We start from the raw sequence: 12,356 nt of genomic DNA on the forward strand, positions 1-12,356 counted from the left end.
CCAGGAACCCCTCTGTCAGGGCCCATTGTTCCTGCTTGGACCTCTAGCACCCCTGCATCTCTGATGGATAGACACGTCTAGTATCCATCTGCTGAATGGCAAGCAGATGAAGGCGGCCTGGAAGTGTGAGACAGTGCATGACCCGAGTGGATGGAAGGGGAAGGGCAGGGACGGGAAGGGCCAGACACTGACGCCATGGAGACAGGTTTCTCAGAGAAAGCCATGCCTCAGGTGAGTCCCAAAGAATGAGTCCCAAACTGGGAGGAGGGGAGCAGCCGCCATGTGTGGCTCTGTGGAGCACAGAACCTACACCCAGCTGCTCATCCCTTCCAGTAATTTCTGCCGCACATTCCTGTTCAAGAAAGGTTGAAAGGGGAAGGAATTGGAACACTGTACCCAGCACATCAGCCATCACACTCGAATGAATGCTGTCCCTGTCCGAGTCCATGCTCTCACTGGGAAGAGGCTGGAACCTCTTTTTAGGAAGCACTGGATGGCATTTCAGACCAACCGGGGCTGCAGGCCCAGTTCTGCTACTTACATGACCTTCACAAGTTACTCAGCTCCAACGCCCATTAGCATGGGCCCGACAGGGTTGGAGGGAGCAGCCGGGTCAGGCTCCAGCAGGAGACTGGGCTGGAAGCTAGCCCAAGAGAAAGTGTAAGAGGGAAACACATCTCCCCTCCCCCAGCCCAGTGACCACCTACTCACCTGGACTGTGGCTGGCAGGTGGCTGACAGCCATTCCTTCCTTGATGAGCCCTCTCGGGGACAGGCCAAGCGCCAGGGAGGAAGGTGTAGAGCTTTGCAGCCAGGGGGCTCCTGGAGCTGGCAATGCCTACACACCTGTTGGGAGGGGAGGACAGGGTCTAAGCTATCACACCCAGCCAGCAGGGGCAGGCTGTGAGCATCACACTTGACAGCCCCACCAATCTCGCCCCCCAGGGCGCGGGCACTCAGCTCTCCGTCCCCATGCATCCCTGACTGTGAGTATTTTGCCGGCCACCACTTCCCAGTGGGGCATCCACCATGCCACTACTGCCCCACTCCCTCTAGCTGGGTCCTCCATGTCTTCCCTTCCATACCTCAAGTACAAGGACATCTTGGAGAAAGGCCTGCTCCATTCCCACCCACCCTCTGCTCTTTTCCCTTAGGCTATCTTGAGGAATCCCAAGAACCCCTTCTCCTCTTGGAACAGAGAATAGATCCTTGGAGGGGAGTGGAGGGACAGGAGGGCCATCATTTATCCTCCAAAAGGAGGCCAGGGCACCAGTGTTGTGACAGTGGGGGAAGCCACTGGCTGCAACAAGGGCATCGCATATGAGTGCTGGTTAGGGTGCTGGCTACTCAGCCTCTCATCCAGCTCCCTTAGCTAATGGCCTGGGAAAAGCAGCACAAAGATGGCCCGAGTGCTTGGGCCCCCTGCACCCAGGTGGGAGAGACCAGGAGCTCCTGGCCCTTCCTGGCCCAGCCCCGGCCTTGCGGCCATCTGGGGAGTGAATCAGTGGGTAGAAGATCTCTCTTTCGCTGTCTCTCCCACTCTCCTTCTGTGACTCTTTCAAGTAAATGTAACTTTTTTTTTTTTTTAAGGCCATCTACACGGATCGCATCTGCAGTACTTAAAACTCCCGGCCTCAGGTATCTCGCTTCCTAGGGCTCGGTTTGGACGACCTGTCGGCTAAGGTGCAAACAAGCAGGCTGAGTTTCTGGCGGGCAGGGGTTAGGAATCCTCTTCGCACAACCCCGCACCCCGGCCTCCACACTTTGCTGGGCCCTCCGGAGCTGCTGCCGGCTGCACCGCCCTGGCCTCGGCGAGTTCCCCACACAGGACTCCAACCTCGCCGGAGTACACATGGGATCCAGAGTCCGCCCCACGACGCTCCGCCGCGGCCTGACATCCTCCTCCACACGCGCTCAGATTCGGACCCCCAACGCAAGACGCCCACCTCTGGCCGCCCTCCCAACTCCCTTTCTGTTCGCAGTCGAATCTCACAGACACATTCCGGGAAGTTTGCGGCATTCGACGGGCATCCTCCAGAACGGGTCACGACCCGGATCTCTTCCGCTCCATCCCTCCCCACCCCACCCCAACCCACCCCACCCCAGCCCCGTCTCCTGAGGCCCGACCACCCCACGGCCGCTCCCACTCTCCCCCTGAGGCTCTGGCCCTCGTGCCTGGTCACCACCGAGCTGCCCTTCGCAGAGCCTCCGCCGGCGGCGGGAGGCTGCAACCACCACATCGCAGTCAGACACAATGAGCTGAAGTCGGCAGCCCGCATCTGAACTGCGCTTGCGCGTTGCCTTGGGATCCGCCGAGCCGAAATCCCAGAAGTCTGCGGGCTGCGGCACTTCTGCTTCCAAGACTCCACTGCCCAAAGGGAGAGGCGGCGGCGCGGAGGCGGCGTGCGCCTGCGCAGACGGGCCCCGCCCCAGCGGCTCTGGGTGTTGGACTACATTTCCCAGGGGCCTCAGCGCAGGAGCGTGGCTGTCTCTTGCTCGCTAATCGCCCCGTTAGTATTTGGGTTCGTTTCTGTTGGGATTTGAGCTAGGTCTCCGCCCCCGTAACTACGGCCCAGGAAAAGTGGGCGGTGGGATAAGGAAGGTTAGTGCAGGGCGGCAGGGGACGAGAGAGGATTGGGAAGGGCCCTGGGGACGGAACAGGAGGCGACAAGCCGAAAAGGCGCTTTCCTGTGAACCGCGCCGAAAAATGAAAAGCTGGCGGAGTGCGCCCTTGGCCGGACTGTTGCAGCTTGCTCCGGCGGTCGGCCCCGGCGCGGTCCCAGACGCGATAATAACTTCCACTTGCGGGTTCGGGGTGGACAGGAGAAAGCTGAATGGTGGCCGCCGGGGACCGAGCTTGGTGCGTGGGGAAGGAGGTGGGGTAGACCCAGGACTCAGTCACTGCCCACAGGGCGAAGGGAGGAAAGGGTTGGGTGCCAAGGACCCCGCCTCGAGTGGTGTTTGGAGAAGGCGGCCTGCGAGCTCTTGTGGCCCTGTCTTGGATGAGGTAACGTATAGGAGTGCCCCACTGGAGAGAGTAGTTGCCTGTAAACTTGTCGTTTTTGTGGAGCTCAGAAGGAAAGATGGGAGGATTCTAACTTTGTCGGTGATGAAAAAAAAAAAAAGTGGAGAACGTGACCTGAGGCTTGTCACTACAGTGTCAGTGACTGTGTACAGGGCACTACAGCATTCCGTTTGGAGTTTGCAGACACTTAAGGGGCACGTCTGTGTCAGACCCTGTTCTAAGGGCTGGAGAACAGCAGTGAAAACCCTGCAGCCCTGCAGGCTTCATTTCAGTAGGAGAAGTAATCATTCAAGAAATGAGTATTTACATAGGTGGGATGGAATGGGAGGAATTTTAAGTAGCATTTCGGGGAGTTCTTCTGTTTCCAGAGGTAACATCTGAATAGAGTTGAACACAAGGAGGAACGCCTAAAGTTAGAGCTGTCCAAGGGGAGGGGACAGGAATGCATCCAGAGAGAAGTGTGCTCCTGAGTGTGAGGCTCAGCCAGGCCAATGGGAGTGGCCAGGGCATAGTGAACAAGGGAGAAGCAAGGTGAGGTCAGAGGGAGGGGCAACTAGAGGCCTTGAAGACCATACAGGAGCTCTGGGTTCATTTTGTGTGTGATGGGAAACCACCCGGGCCAAAAACAATAGCACGGCTGGGCACATGTTCATAGAATGACTGTCAGCTGGGGTGGAAACCAGGTCAGAAGCTGTTCCAGTAGTCAGGGTGAGGGCTGCCCTATGCAATGATGCAAACTTTTTTTTAAAGGAATTATTTATTTATTTCAAAGTCAGATCTACAGATAGGGAGATGCACACACAGTCTTCCATCCACTGGTTTGTTTCCCAGCTGGTCACAACAGCCAGGGCTGGACCAGGCCAAAGCTAGGAGCCAGGAGCTTCTTCCAGGTCTCCCAGTTAGGTGGCAGGGGCCCAAACATTTGGGTCATGTTCTGCTGCTTTTCCCAGGCCATTAGCAGGAAGCTGGATCAGAAGTGGAGCAGCCAGGACACGAACCAGCACTCGTATGGGATGCCAGCACTGCAGGTGGCAGCCTTATCCACTACACCACAATGCCAGCCCCTGATGTAACTTCCTACAAGGGATTTGCACTTGGAAAGCCTAGGGATTCTAAGATAATGAAGGGTTCTGGATGTCATATTCTGTTTTTGGGTATAAGAGATTACAGTCATATATTTCTTGAGTACTAATCACATCTGAGGCACTTTTCCAAGTAGTTTGCATTGTTATCTGACACAAGCCAAGCTCTGAGGTTTGCACTATTAACAAATGAGAAAACCAAGGCACTTACATGTCAAATGCCTGGCCCAAGGTCCCACATCTAAGGAGTGGAACTAGGAGTCCTTGCTTTAGCTGATGGGGGAAAGGTGCAAAGGAGACCTCATTGCTCATTGCCCACAGTGGCTGAGAGCTCCCATTCAAGGACCCAAGTCTTCCAAAACTCCTGAAAAAAAGCAGTGAACCCTCCATTATCTGACCCATTTCTCCTGACCCTGCTGTAGTCTGGTAAGAGGTAAGCTTCCAAAGGCAGCTTAAAAGAGAAAAAAAATGGGGTGGAGGCCCTAAAACTAAAGAGAAGCCGTATATCCTCTTGCTGTAGCCAGGATTTACACACTAACCTGATATTGTTTTGAACATTCACCAGACATCCTTCCCACCCCCACCCCCAAACACACACAAAAGGATTCTCACTGGACGCTCCCGTCCTCAGAAAGTGGTTACATTATTGTCTGCAGAACCTTCCCTGTCTGCTATACTATTTATATGCAGACACTCACCTAACATTTGACCGGGACCTCATCACCAGTGTGCTTCAACACTCTTCCTCAGGATACAGGCTGCTGCTTACTGGTTCCTGAGTTCACTTGCTGAGCCCTGCTAGAAGCCCCTTGCACTATGAGGCAACAGGATCTTCCTTTAGCTTCATTTCTGGTTACTTCTTGACCTCTACTGGATGTTCAAGTCATAGACCTCTTACAGTCCCCAAAATGTGTGAAGCCTTCTTGCCACTATGGCTGCTTACCCCCCTCCCCCGCCCAACTTCCCCTTCCTGATCAGCCTATTTCCTCCCCTGCACTCAACTGGTTCACTCCCATGGCACGCTGTGCCAGGAGCTGCCTGACAGCTACACCAGGGATCATTTATCCTGGAGTTCATAGAAGCTGACCTATGCTAGGAGCTCAGTGTTAGTCACATGAATGAACTACACTGTCATCACTCGGACAGGCAGCACAGGGGATGCCAACTGTGTGCAGGCACTGAATTATACCAATGTATATGTAGACAGGGGGGTAACCTATTCAACTATGACCTAACCATTCATCATTTTTTTTCATAGTCCCTTCGCTTCTAGATGTGTTGTGATTTTTTTTTCAGGAGCCAAGTGCAGTCCCTGTGAACAGCCATATTTTGGGGACTGCATACAATCTAGAAGAGGGTTTCTGGCACCATGTTCTAGAACTCCACCACTTAGTCCCAGTTGGTAACCTCTGGAAGTGCCTAGATATCCATTTCACAAAGCGCAAGTACAGGAAGTGACCCCATCTGTCTTCTGAGTGATGACCCAGCTGTAGGAAATATGCCTCAAACACCTCATTGTGGGTAGTTCTAGAGGGCCCTGTTTCTTGCTGTTTCGAAATCATCCAGCTGCACCTTAATTCCTCTTAGTTCTGACTTCCCTACCATGAGCTCCTTTACAGCTCTTCATCCCCAGCAACTCCTGAGCAGGTGCTGAGTGAGGACCTAGTGACGTACTGCTCATACCTATCACTGCTTATGGCCATGGCCCCAACTGCATGGACAGAGACTGCACGGCAGCCCTCATCCGCACCAGCTGATTGGAAAAGGGAAGGGTCCTGGACAAAGTACAGTAAGAAACAATGACCTGAGGCCGGCACCACAGCTCACTAGGCTAATCCTCCTCCTGCGGTGCCAGCACCCCGGGTTCTAGTCCCAGTTGGGGCACTGGATTCTGTCCCAGTTGCTCCTCTTCCAGTCCAGCTCTCTGCTGTGGCCCGAGAGTGCAGCGGAGGATGGCCCAGGTCCTTGGGCCCTGCACCCACATGGAAGACCAGGAGGAAACATCTGGTTCCTGGCTTCAGATCAGCACAGCACACCAGCCGCAACGCACCGCCCATAGTGGCCACTTGGTGGGGGGCGGGGGGGGGGAAACCAATGGAAAAGGAAGACCTTTCTCTCTTTCTATCTCTGTCTCTCTCTTTATCACTGTCTAACTCTGCCTGTCAAAAAAAAAAAAAAAAAAAAAAAAAAACAATGACCTGAGCTATCCAGATTTCTTTCATGGAATTTTCAAATTAAGAAAGAGACTTAGGGGGCCGGCGCCGCGGCTCAATTGGCTAATCCTCCACCTTGCGGCGCTGGCACACCAGGTTCTAGTCCCGGTCGGGGTGCTGGATTCTGTCCTGGTTGCCCCTCTTCCAGGCCAGCTCTCTGCTGTGGCCACGGAGTGCAGTGGAGGATGGCCCAAGTGCTTGGGCCCTGCACCCCATGGGAGACCAGGAGAAGCACCTGGCTCCTGCCTTCAGATCAGCGCGCTGCGCCAGCTGCAGCGCGCCGGCCATTGGAGGGTGAACCAACGGCAAAGGAAGACCTTTCTCTCTGTCTCTCTCACTGTCCACTCTGCCTGTCAAAAAAAAAAAAAAAAAAAAAAGAGAGAGAGAGACTTAGGGGTCAGAAGGAAGCTGAAAGGTCCCTAGGTAGGAGAGTTAATGCTGACCTTCTGGGTCATGTGCACATTCAACTGTAAGCAAAAGCAGCCAAGCTTCACTGAGGAGATGGACCAAGTGTCCACAGCAGCCCATGCAGTGGAAGCGGCAGGCCATGGAGAGAAGATGAGAGCACGCAGGCATCCTCGGCTCCTGATGGCTCCTTGGTGCTGCAAGGTCTTGTGACACTGCCTTTTCAGCCACAAGAAAAATAATTTTCAAATATTATAGAAACTACACTTGTACTGAGGATGGACCCCAAAATGAAGGGCATGGGCTTAACTGGAGGGTTTGATAACAAGGGTCTTCTCTCCCAGACCCATATCCTCTGAATATGCTGTCCAGGTGTCTCCCTTTGCCTCATTTTGCAGTGTGGAGGCAAGTCACCAACACTGAGCTAAGTACTCTTCTGCACACGTACCCCCACCATAAACATACACACTCTTCACTCTGTGCCTAGCCTGGAGCTCCCCGACTGCACTGAAATAGAAACCAGTGGAGTTCAAATTGGTGTGGGAGAAGGGAGAGTGAAACACTAAACTAACTGGGTCCTCAGCAGTCAGACTGTTAAGGAGACCTCTCCGTTATGTACATAAGTCTCCTTTTTCCTTTCTCATATTTTTGTTCACCTGATGTCAACAGGTAGAATTAAAGGGAAAGAAGAAAGGCAGAGAAGGTATGGGTAGAAGTAGATGAAAATGACAGCAGCAAAATAAAGGCTCAAAGGGGAGGCACAGGACAAGGAGAGAAATAAAGGGCGTTGAAGCTAAGGAGGGGGCAGTGACTCAAAACTAGTCAAGTACGAACCCTGAGACGGCCCTGGGGAATCACACAGCCCCAGACAGACTTTGGATTGCCTAAGGTCCAAACAAGGGCACTTCCTCCACAACTTCCTCCCATGATTTCTTCATCCCTACCTCTCCAAGAGGATAGTTTCCTTCCTACTGTTGACAAAGATTCCTGCCGCTCCCAGCGTGCATCATGTGAGCTATACTCTTACTGCTTGCTGCACTTTCCTACTCTCCCGCGACTCTTCAATTATAAACACGCTCAGTGCCTTCTTAAATCACACAAACATTCCTTGGCAGACCATCAGCTGCCTAAAGCAATGCCATTCTCAAACTTGCTTTTCTTTGCTCACCTTCACTATGGAGTTGGGAAGGGCTAAATACTTCTTTTCCCAGCCTCTCTTGTTGGTAGGGGTTACAGGTAATAGCTGTGGTCCATGAGGTGAAAGCAGGAGTTTGCCCAGGGGCTTCTGGAAAAACTGATTCTGATAAAAGGCCAGATGCTGCCAGTGCTTTGCATCATATCTGGACTGGAGGTATTTTACTTGGTCATAGTTGCCATCAAATGATCATGATAGAAACCCCATGACACGCAAGTCTACTGAATTATTTTGCCGACGAACAAATGCCAGTCACACCCAGATTTGTTATACGAGAAAAATAAATCCCCATTTGTCACAGCATAGTTGATGAGGTTTTCCATTAATTGTAGCCAAAAGCTGATCTGATATGCTCTTTCTCAACCTTTACCCAATCACCTCTAGGGTGATCTATCTAAATATCTCCCATCTCAGGAAAGCTGCTAAGTCCTTTTCACTCTTTAACTCACTCTCCAACCCACTACAATTTACTGTAGTTTTAAAGCATCTTCCTTTATCCTCTATACCACTTGGATAGATTCACTATTCCCTAAGGGCCAGCATTGTTGTACAGCAGGTTCCTCCACTTCCAATCCAGCTTCCTGCTAATTTACCTAAGAAAGAAGCAGAAGACTGCTAAGTACTTGGATCTTTGCCAACCATGTAGACCCTGATGGAGTTCCTGGCTCCTTGCTCCAGCCTAGCCCAGCCCCAGCTGTTGTGGCCATTGGGGGACTGAACCAGCCGATGGAAGATCTCTCTCTCTCTCCTCCCACCTTGTTCTACCTTTCAAATAAATAAACCTTTTAAAGAAAATAAGCAGAAGTATTCCCATCCCTATGCTAAAGTTCTCTTTTTACTTCTGTGGCACCCTCACCTCCTGATTTTTGTTTCTGTTTTTTCTTTGGCAGTTTATTCCCCTCAGCATCTACTGCTTCCTCTTGCCTCCACTTACCCCATCCATTACAGTACCAATTTAAACTGCAATCTTAAACTTCTCTCATTGTGCCCGATCTAGAAAATATCCCTGACAATTTTGAGTGTGCTTTGGGTTGCAAAGACTTTGTTAATATCCAAATGTCCACCTCCATTAGTGTTCAATCCCTTCTGTTCTTCCTTCCACTTTTGACAGTCAGAATATGACACAAAGACACGCATTTATATGATTCCTGCATAACTAGACTATATTTAAGTTAATTGCTTTGTAAACAATCAGCTTACTATTGAACAGTTTAATGACTACTGAAAACTCAAAACAGCATGCTGTTGCATTAAGGTCTGTACAATTATTTCATCACCTAGGAGGAATTAGGATATGTTAGGAAAGAAAATAATGCAGGGGGAGGAATTTGTAGAGGTAGAGAAATCTGATCCAAAACATCCAGGGAAACCAGACTGTGGAACAGAAGCATCTGGATAACATATACATGGGTAAAAGATCAAGGACTTCTCAGTGTTGTTGCCATAGGTTTGTAGCATGTTGACTAATAGGGGTCCTAGTGATCTTGTAAGTCCAAACTCCCTAATTCACCAGGTAAGGAGACCATGACCTGGAGAATGTGGGTGACTTGTCCAAGCGAGTAGTAGTTCAGGACTACATACCAGGTCTTTGGACAGTCGAGTTAAACTTTCTGACATTTCCTCTCCAGATATCCAGAGAAAAATCTGCAGTATGATACCACAGGACTTATTTTCAGCATCAGTCTTCACGTTTATAGTGTTAGCCACTTAAACCTTCTGAAACATAATATTTTGTTACCTTCTGAGTCAAAATTTCTCCACTTTGACATGGTTTCTCTGCCCTGGTCTGTATCATCAATATGGCATATTATACCTTAACTAAAAGATTCTCATCATCAAGACCAATTTTCATCATTGGTTTCTCCATTACATAATTTACTTAATTATAACTGAAGAGTTAATCATAATGAAGGGACCAACAGAAACTTTCCTCACGTGTGGGTTCTTTGATGTCGTGTAAGATTTGTACTCCGACTGAAGGCCTTCCCGCATTCACTACACTGATAGGGTTTCTCTCCTGTGTGCGTTCTCTGGTGTACTGTAAGAGATGAATTCTTAATGAAGGCTTTTCCACACTGACCACATTCATAGGGTTTCTCACCAGTATGGATCCTCTGATGTTCAATAAGGTATGCACTCTGGCTGAAGGCCTTCCCACATTCACTGCATTCATATGGCTTCTCTCCAGTGTGAATAACCTGATGTACAGTAAGGGACGATCGTCCAGTGAAATGTTTTCCACACACCACACACTCATAAGGTTTCTCTCCAGTGTGGATCCTCCGATGCTGAGTAAGAGACGAATTCTTACTGAAAGCTTTTCCACACTGATTACATTCAAAAGGCTTAACTCCAGAATGAAGTCTCTGATGTTCTATAAGGTATGTGCTTTGGCTGAAGGATTTCCCACATTTGTTACATTTGTAGGGTTTTTCTCCAGTGTGATTTCGCTGATGTAGGGTAAGAGTTGAGCTCTTACTAAAGGCTTTTCCACATTCACTACACTCATAGGGTCTTTCTCCAGTATGACTTCTCTGGTGGACAATAAGATGCATGCTCTGACTAAAGGCTTTCCCGCATTCCTTACATTCATAGGGTTTTTCTCCTGTGTGAGTTCTCTTATGCACTGTAAGATTCATGCTTTGGGTAAAAGCTTTACCACATTCATTACACCTGTAAGGTTTCTCCCCAGTATGAATTCTTTCATGTTGAATAAGGGATGAATTCTTCCGGAAGGCTTTTCCACACTCTTTGCACTGGTACGGTTTCTCTCCAGTATGAGTTCTTTGATGCACAGTAAGATTCATGCTCTGACTGAAGGCTTTTCCACATTCATTACATTTGTAGGGTTTCTCTCCAGTATGAATTCTTTGATGTACAGTGAGGGAAGAGCGTTCGATGAAGTGCTTCCCACAAACATTACACTTATAGGGCTTCTCCCCAGTATGAATCCGCTGGTGCTTAAGAAGGGATGAGCTCTGGCTGAAGGTTTTCCCACATTCATTACATTCATAGATTTTCTTCCCTACAAACATTCTTTGAGTTTTAATTAACTCGGAATTTTTCTTAGTGTCCTTTCCGTGTGAATTCCAATTATGAGATCTCTTTGCCATAGCAATGCTTTGTTGTATATTGATGACTGAACCCTGACTAGAGAACATCTTTCAAATTCATTACCTCCAAATACACTCTTCTCAAAGAGGGTTTCCTTATGGCTAACTGCTACTTGGCCTGGATGTCTTTCCTGGATTTCCTGTTGCCACTCTACCCAATTATCAGGTTCCTGGGTATCCCTTAAAGTAGAATGCCAGACACCGTCCCTTTCCATCACCCCATAGGATAAATCTTCAGTAGTGCTGGGATTTGGAGTTGGCTCTTTGGTTTCAAGGCTTGTCTCCCAGCCTGAAAATAAATAAATAAATAAATAAATAAATAAAAAGTTAAAATGCACACTGGTTTCCGTGCTGGGGGACTGACAACTGTATACGGTAGAATTGAGAAAATGAAACTACAATTACTGGGAACATTGGAGAGTTTTCAAAAATGTTATCACAGTTAGGCAAGAACAGTGACCTGGTTCAGAAGGAGATGATGGCAGATCCACTGGGTAAGCAGAAAAGATGAACTCATCTGGAAAGGATGGACATTGAAACCACTGAGCACTGGACCATGCTAGTAAATGACAGAACCAAGAAAACACACACAGAAAGGCAAGGGCTGCACAGGCCCATCAGAAAGCCCTGCCGCACTACACCAGCAGTTTCTTACCTCTATGATTCTACACCAAATTAATCTTCATGAAATACAATAGTGTGACATAGGAAAAGATTGTTGGCACAAGAGTCAAACAGATGGGTTCAAACCCTGGATTTATCACCATCTTAACTAGTTACTTGTCTCTATGGGTCTGAATTTTCAGAGACACAAAATAAGAATAAAAATAATTGATAAGTAGTAACATGATGTGCATAGAATACTCTTAGGGGACATATTCATTTGGAACAGAAAGTACCAGAACATACTTAATACTCAAACTCTTGAGGAGGATGACACACTCTAAAAGCTTGCTCTCCTTGAACCTTAGGCAAGCTGTAATGTTCTTAGGTATAAGATGATCCTACCCTTTCCTAAATATCCTGCCTTAAAGATGAGAACTGGTGGTGGTGCAGGGCAAGGAGGAGCAGCTGAGCTCTTGAGAGGGGGCTGCAGAATGCAGGGAGCACCTTCCAGTCACTCAGACCTTGTATTCCCAGATCCCACTGCTTTACAAACATTTTTTTTTATTTTAATGTTTAATTAGTTTTGAACAGATTCAGTGTGCTTTGTATGTACAGTTCTAAGAATATAACCATATTCCCTTCCACATTTTCTCCCCCTCTCTATCCAACCTTCTTCCTTCTCTCTCTTTTTAGGTTTTTTAGTTTTTGAGATAACATA

General features: G+C 48.9%; 1 protein-coding gene across 3 annotated transcripts in view; it reads right to left on the reverse strand.

Moving 5' to 3' along the window:
* LOC133757759 (zinc finger protein 354B-like) overlaps window positions 1–12,356 on the reverse strand; it is an 88,612-nt gene that overhangs the window by 21,539 nt on the left and 54,717 nt on the right. The window contains exons 1-2 of one of the 3 annotated variants that reach the window (XM_062188535.1): window positions 1,993–2,064; window positions 712–845 (exon numbers count right to left, since the gene is read on the reverse strand). In XM_062188535.1, the coding sequence (XP_062044519.1) occupies window positions 712–744 (33 nt within the window). In that variant the 5' untranslated portion in view covers window positions 745–845; window positions 1,993–2,064. Of the gene's footprint in view, window positions 1–711; window positions 846–1,992; window positions 2,065–6,681; window positions 11,171–12,356 lie in introns of those variants that run through there. The other 2 variants (XM_062188537.1, XM_062188536.1) reach the window with 2 other exon arrangements.

Source organism: Lepus europaeus, chromosome 4 (genome assembly GCF_033115175.1).
Source record: "Lepus europaeus isolate LE1 chromosome 4, mLepTim1.pri, whole genome shotgun sequence".
Taxonomy (NCBI): Eukaryota; Metazoa; Chordata; class Mammalia; order Lagomorpha; family Leporidae; genus Lepus; species Lepus europaeus.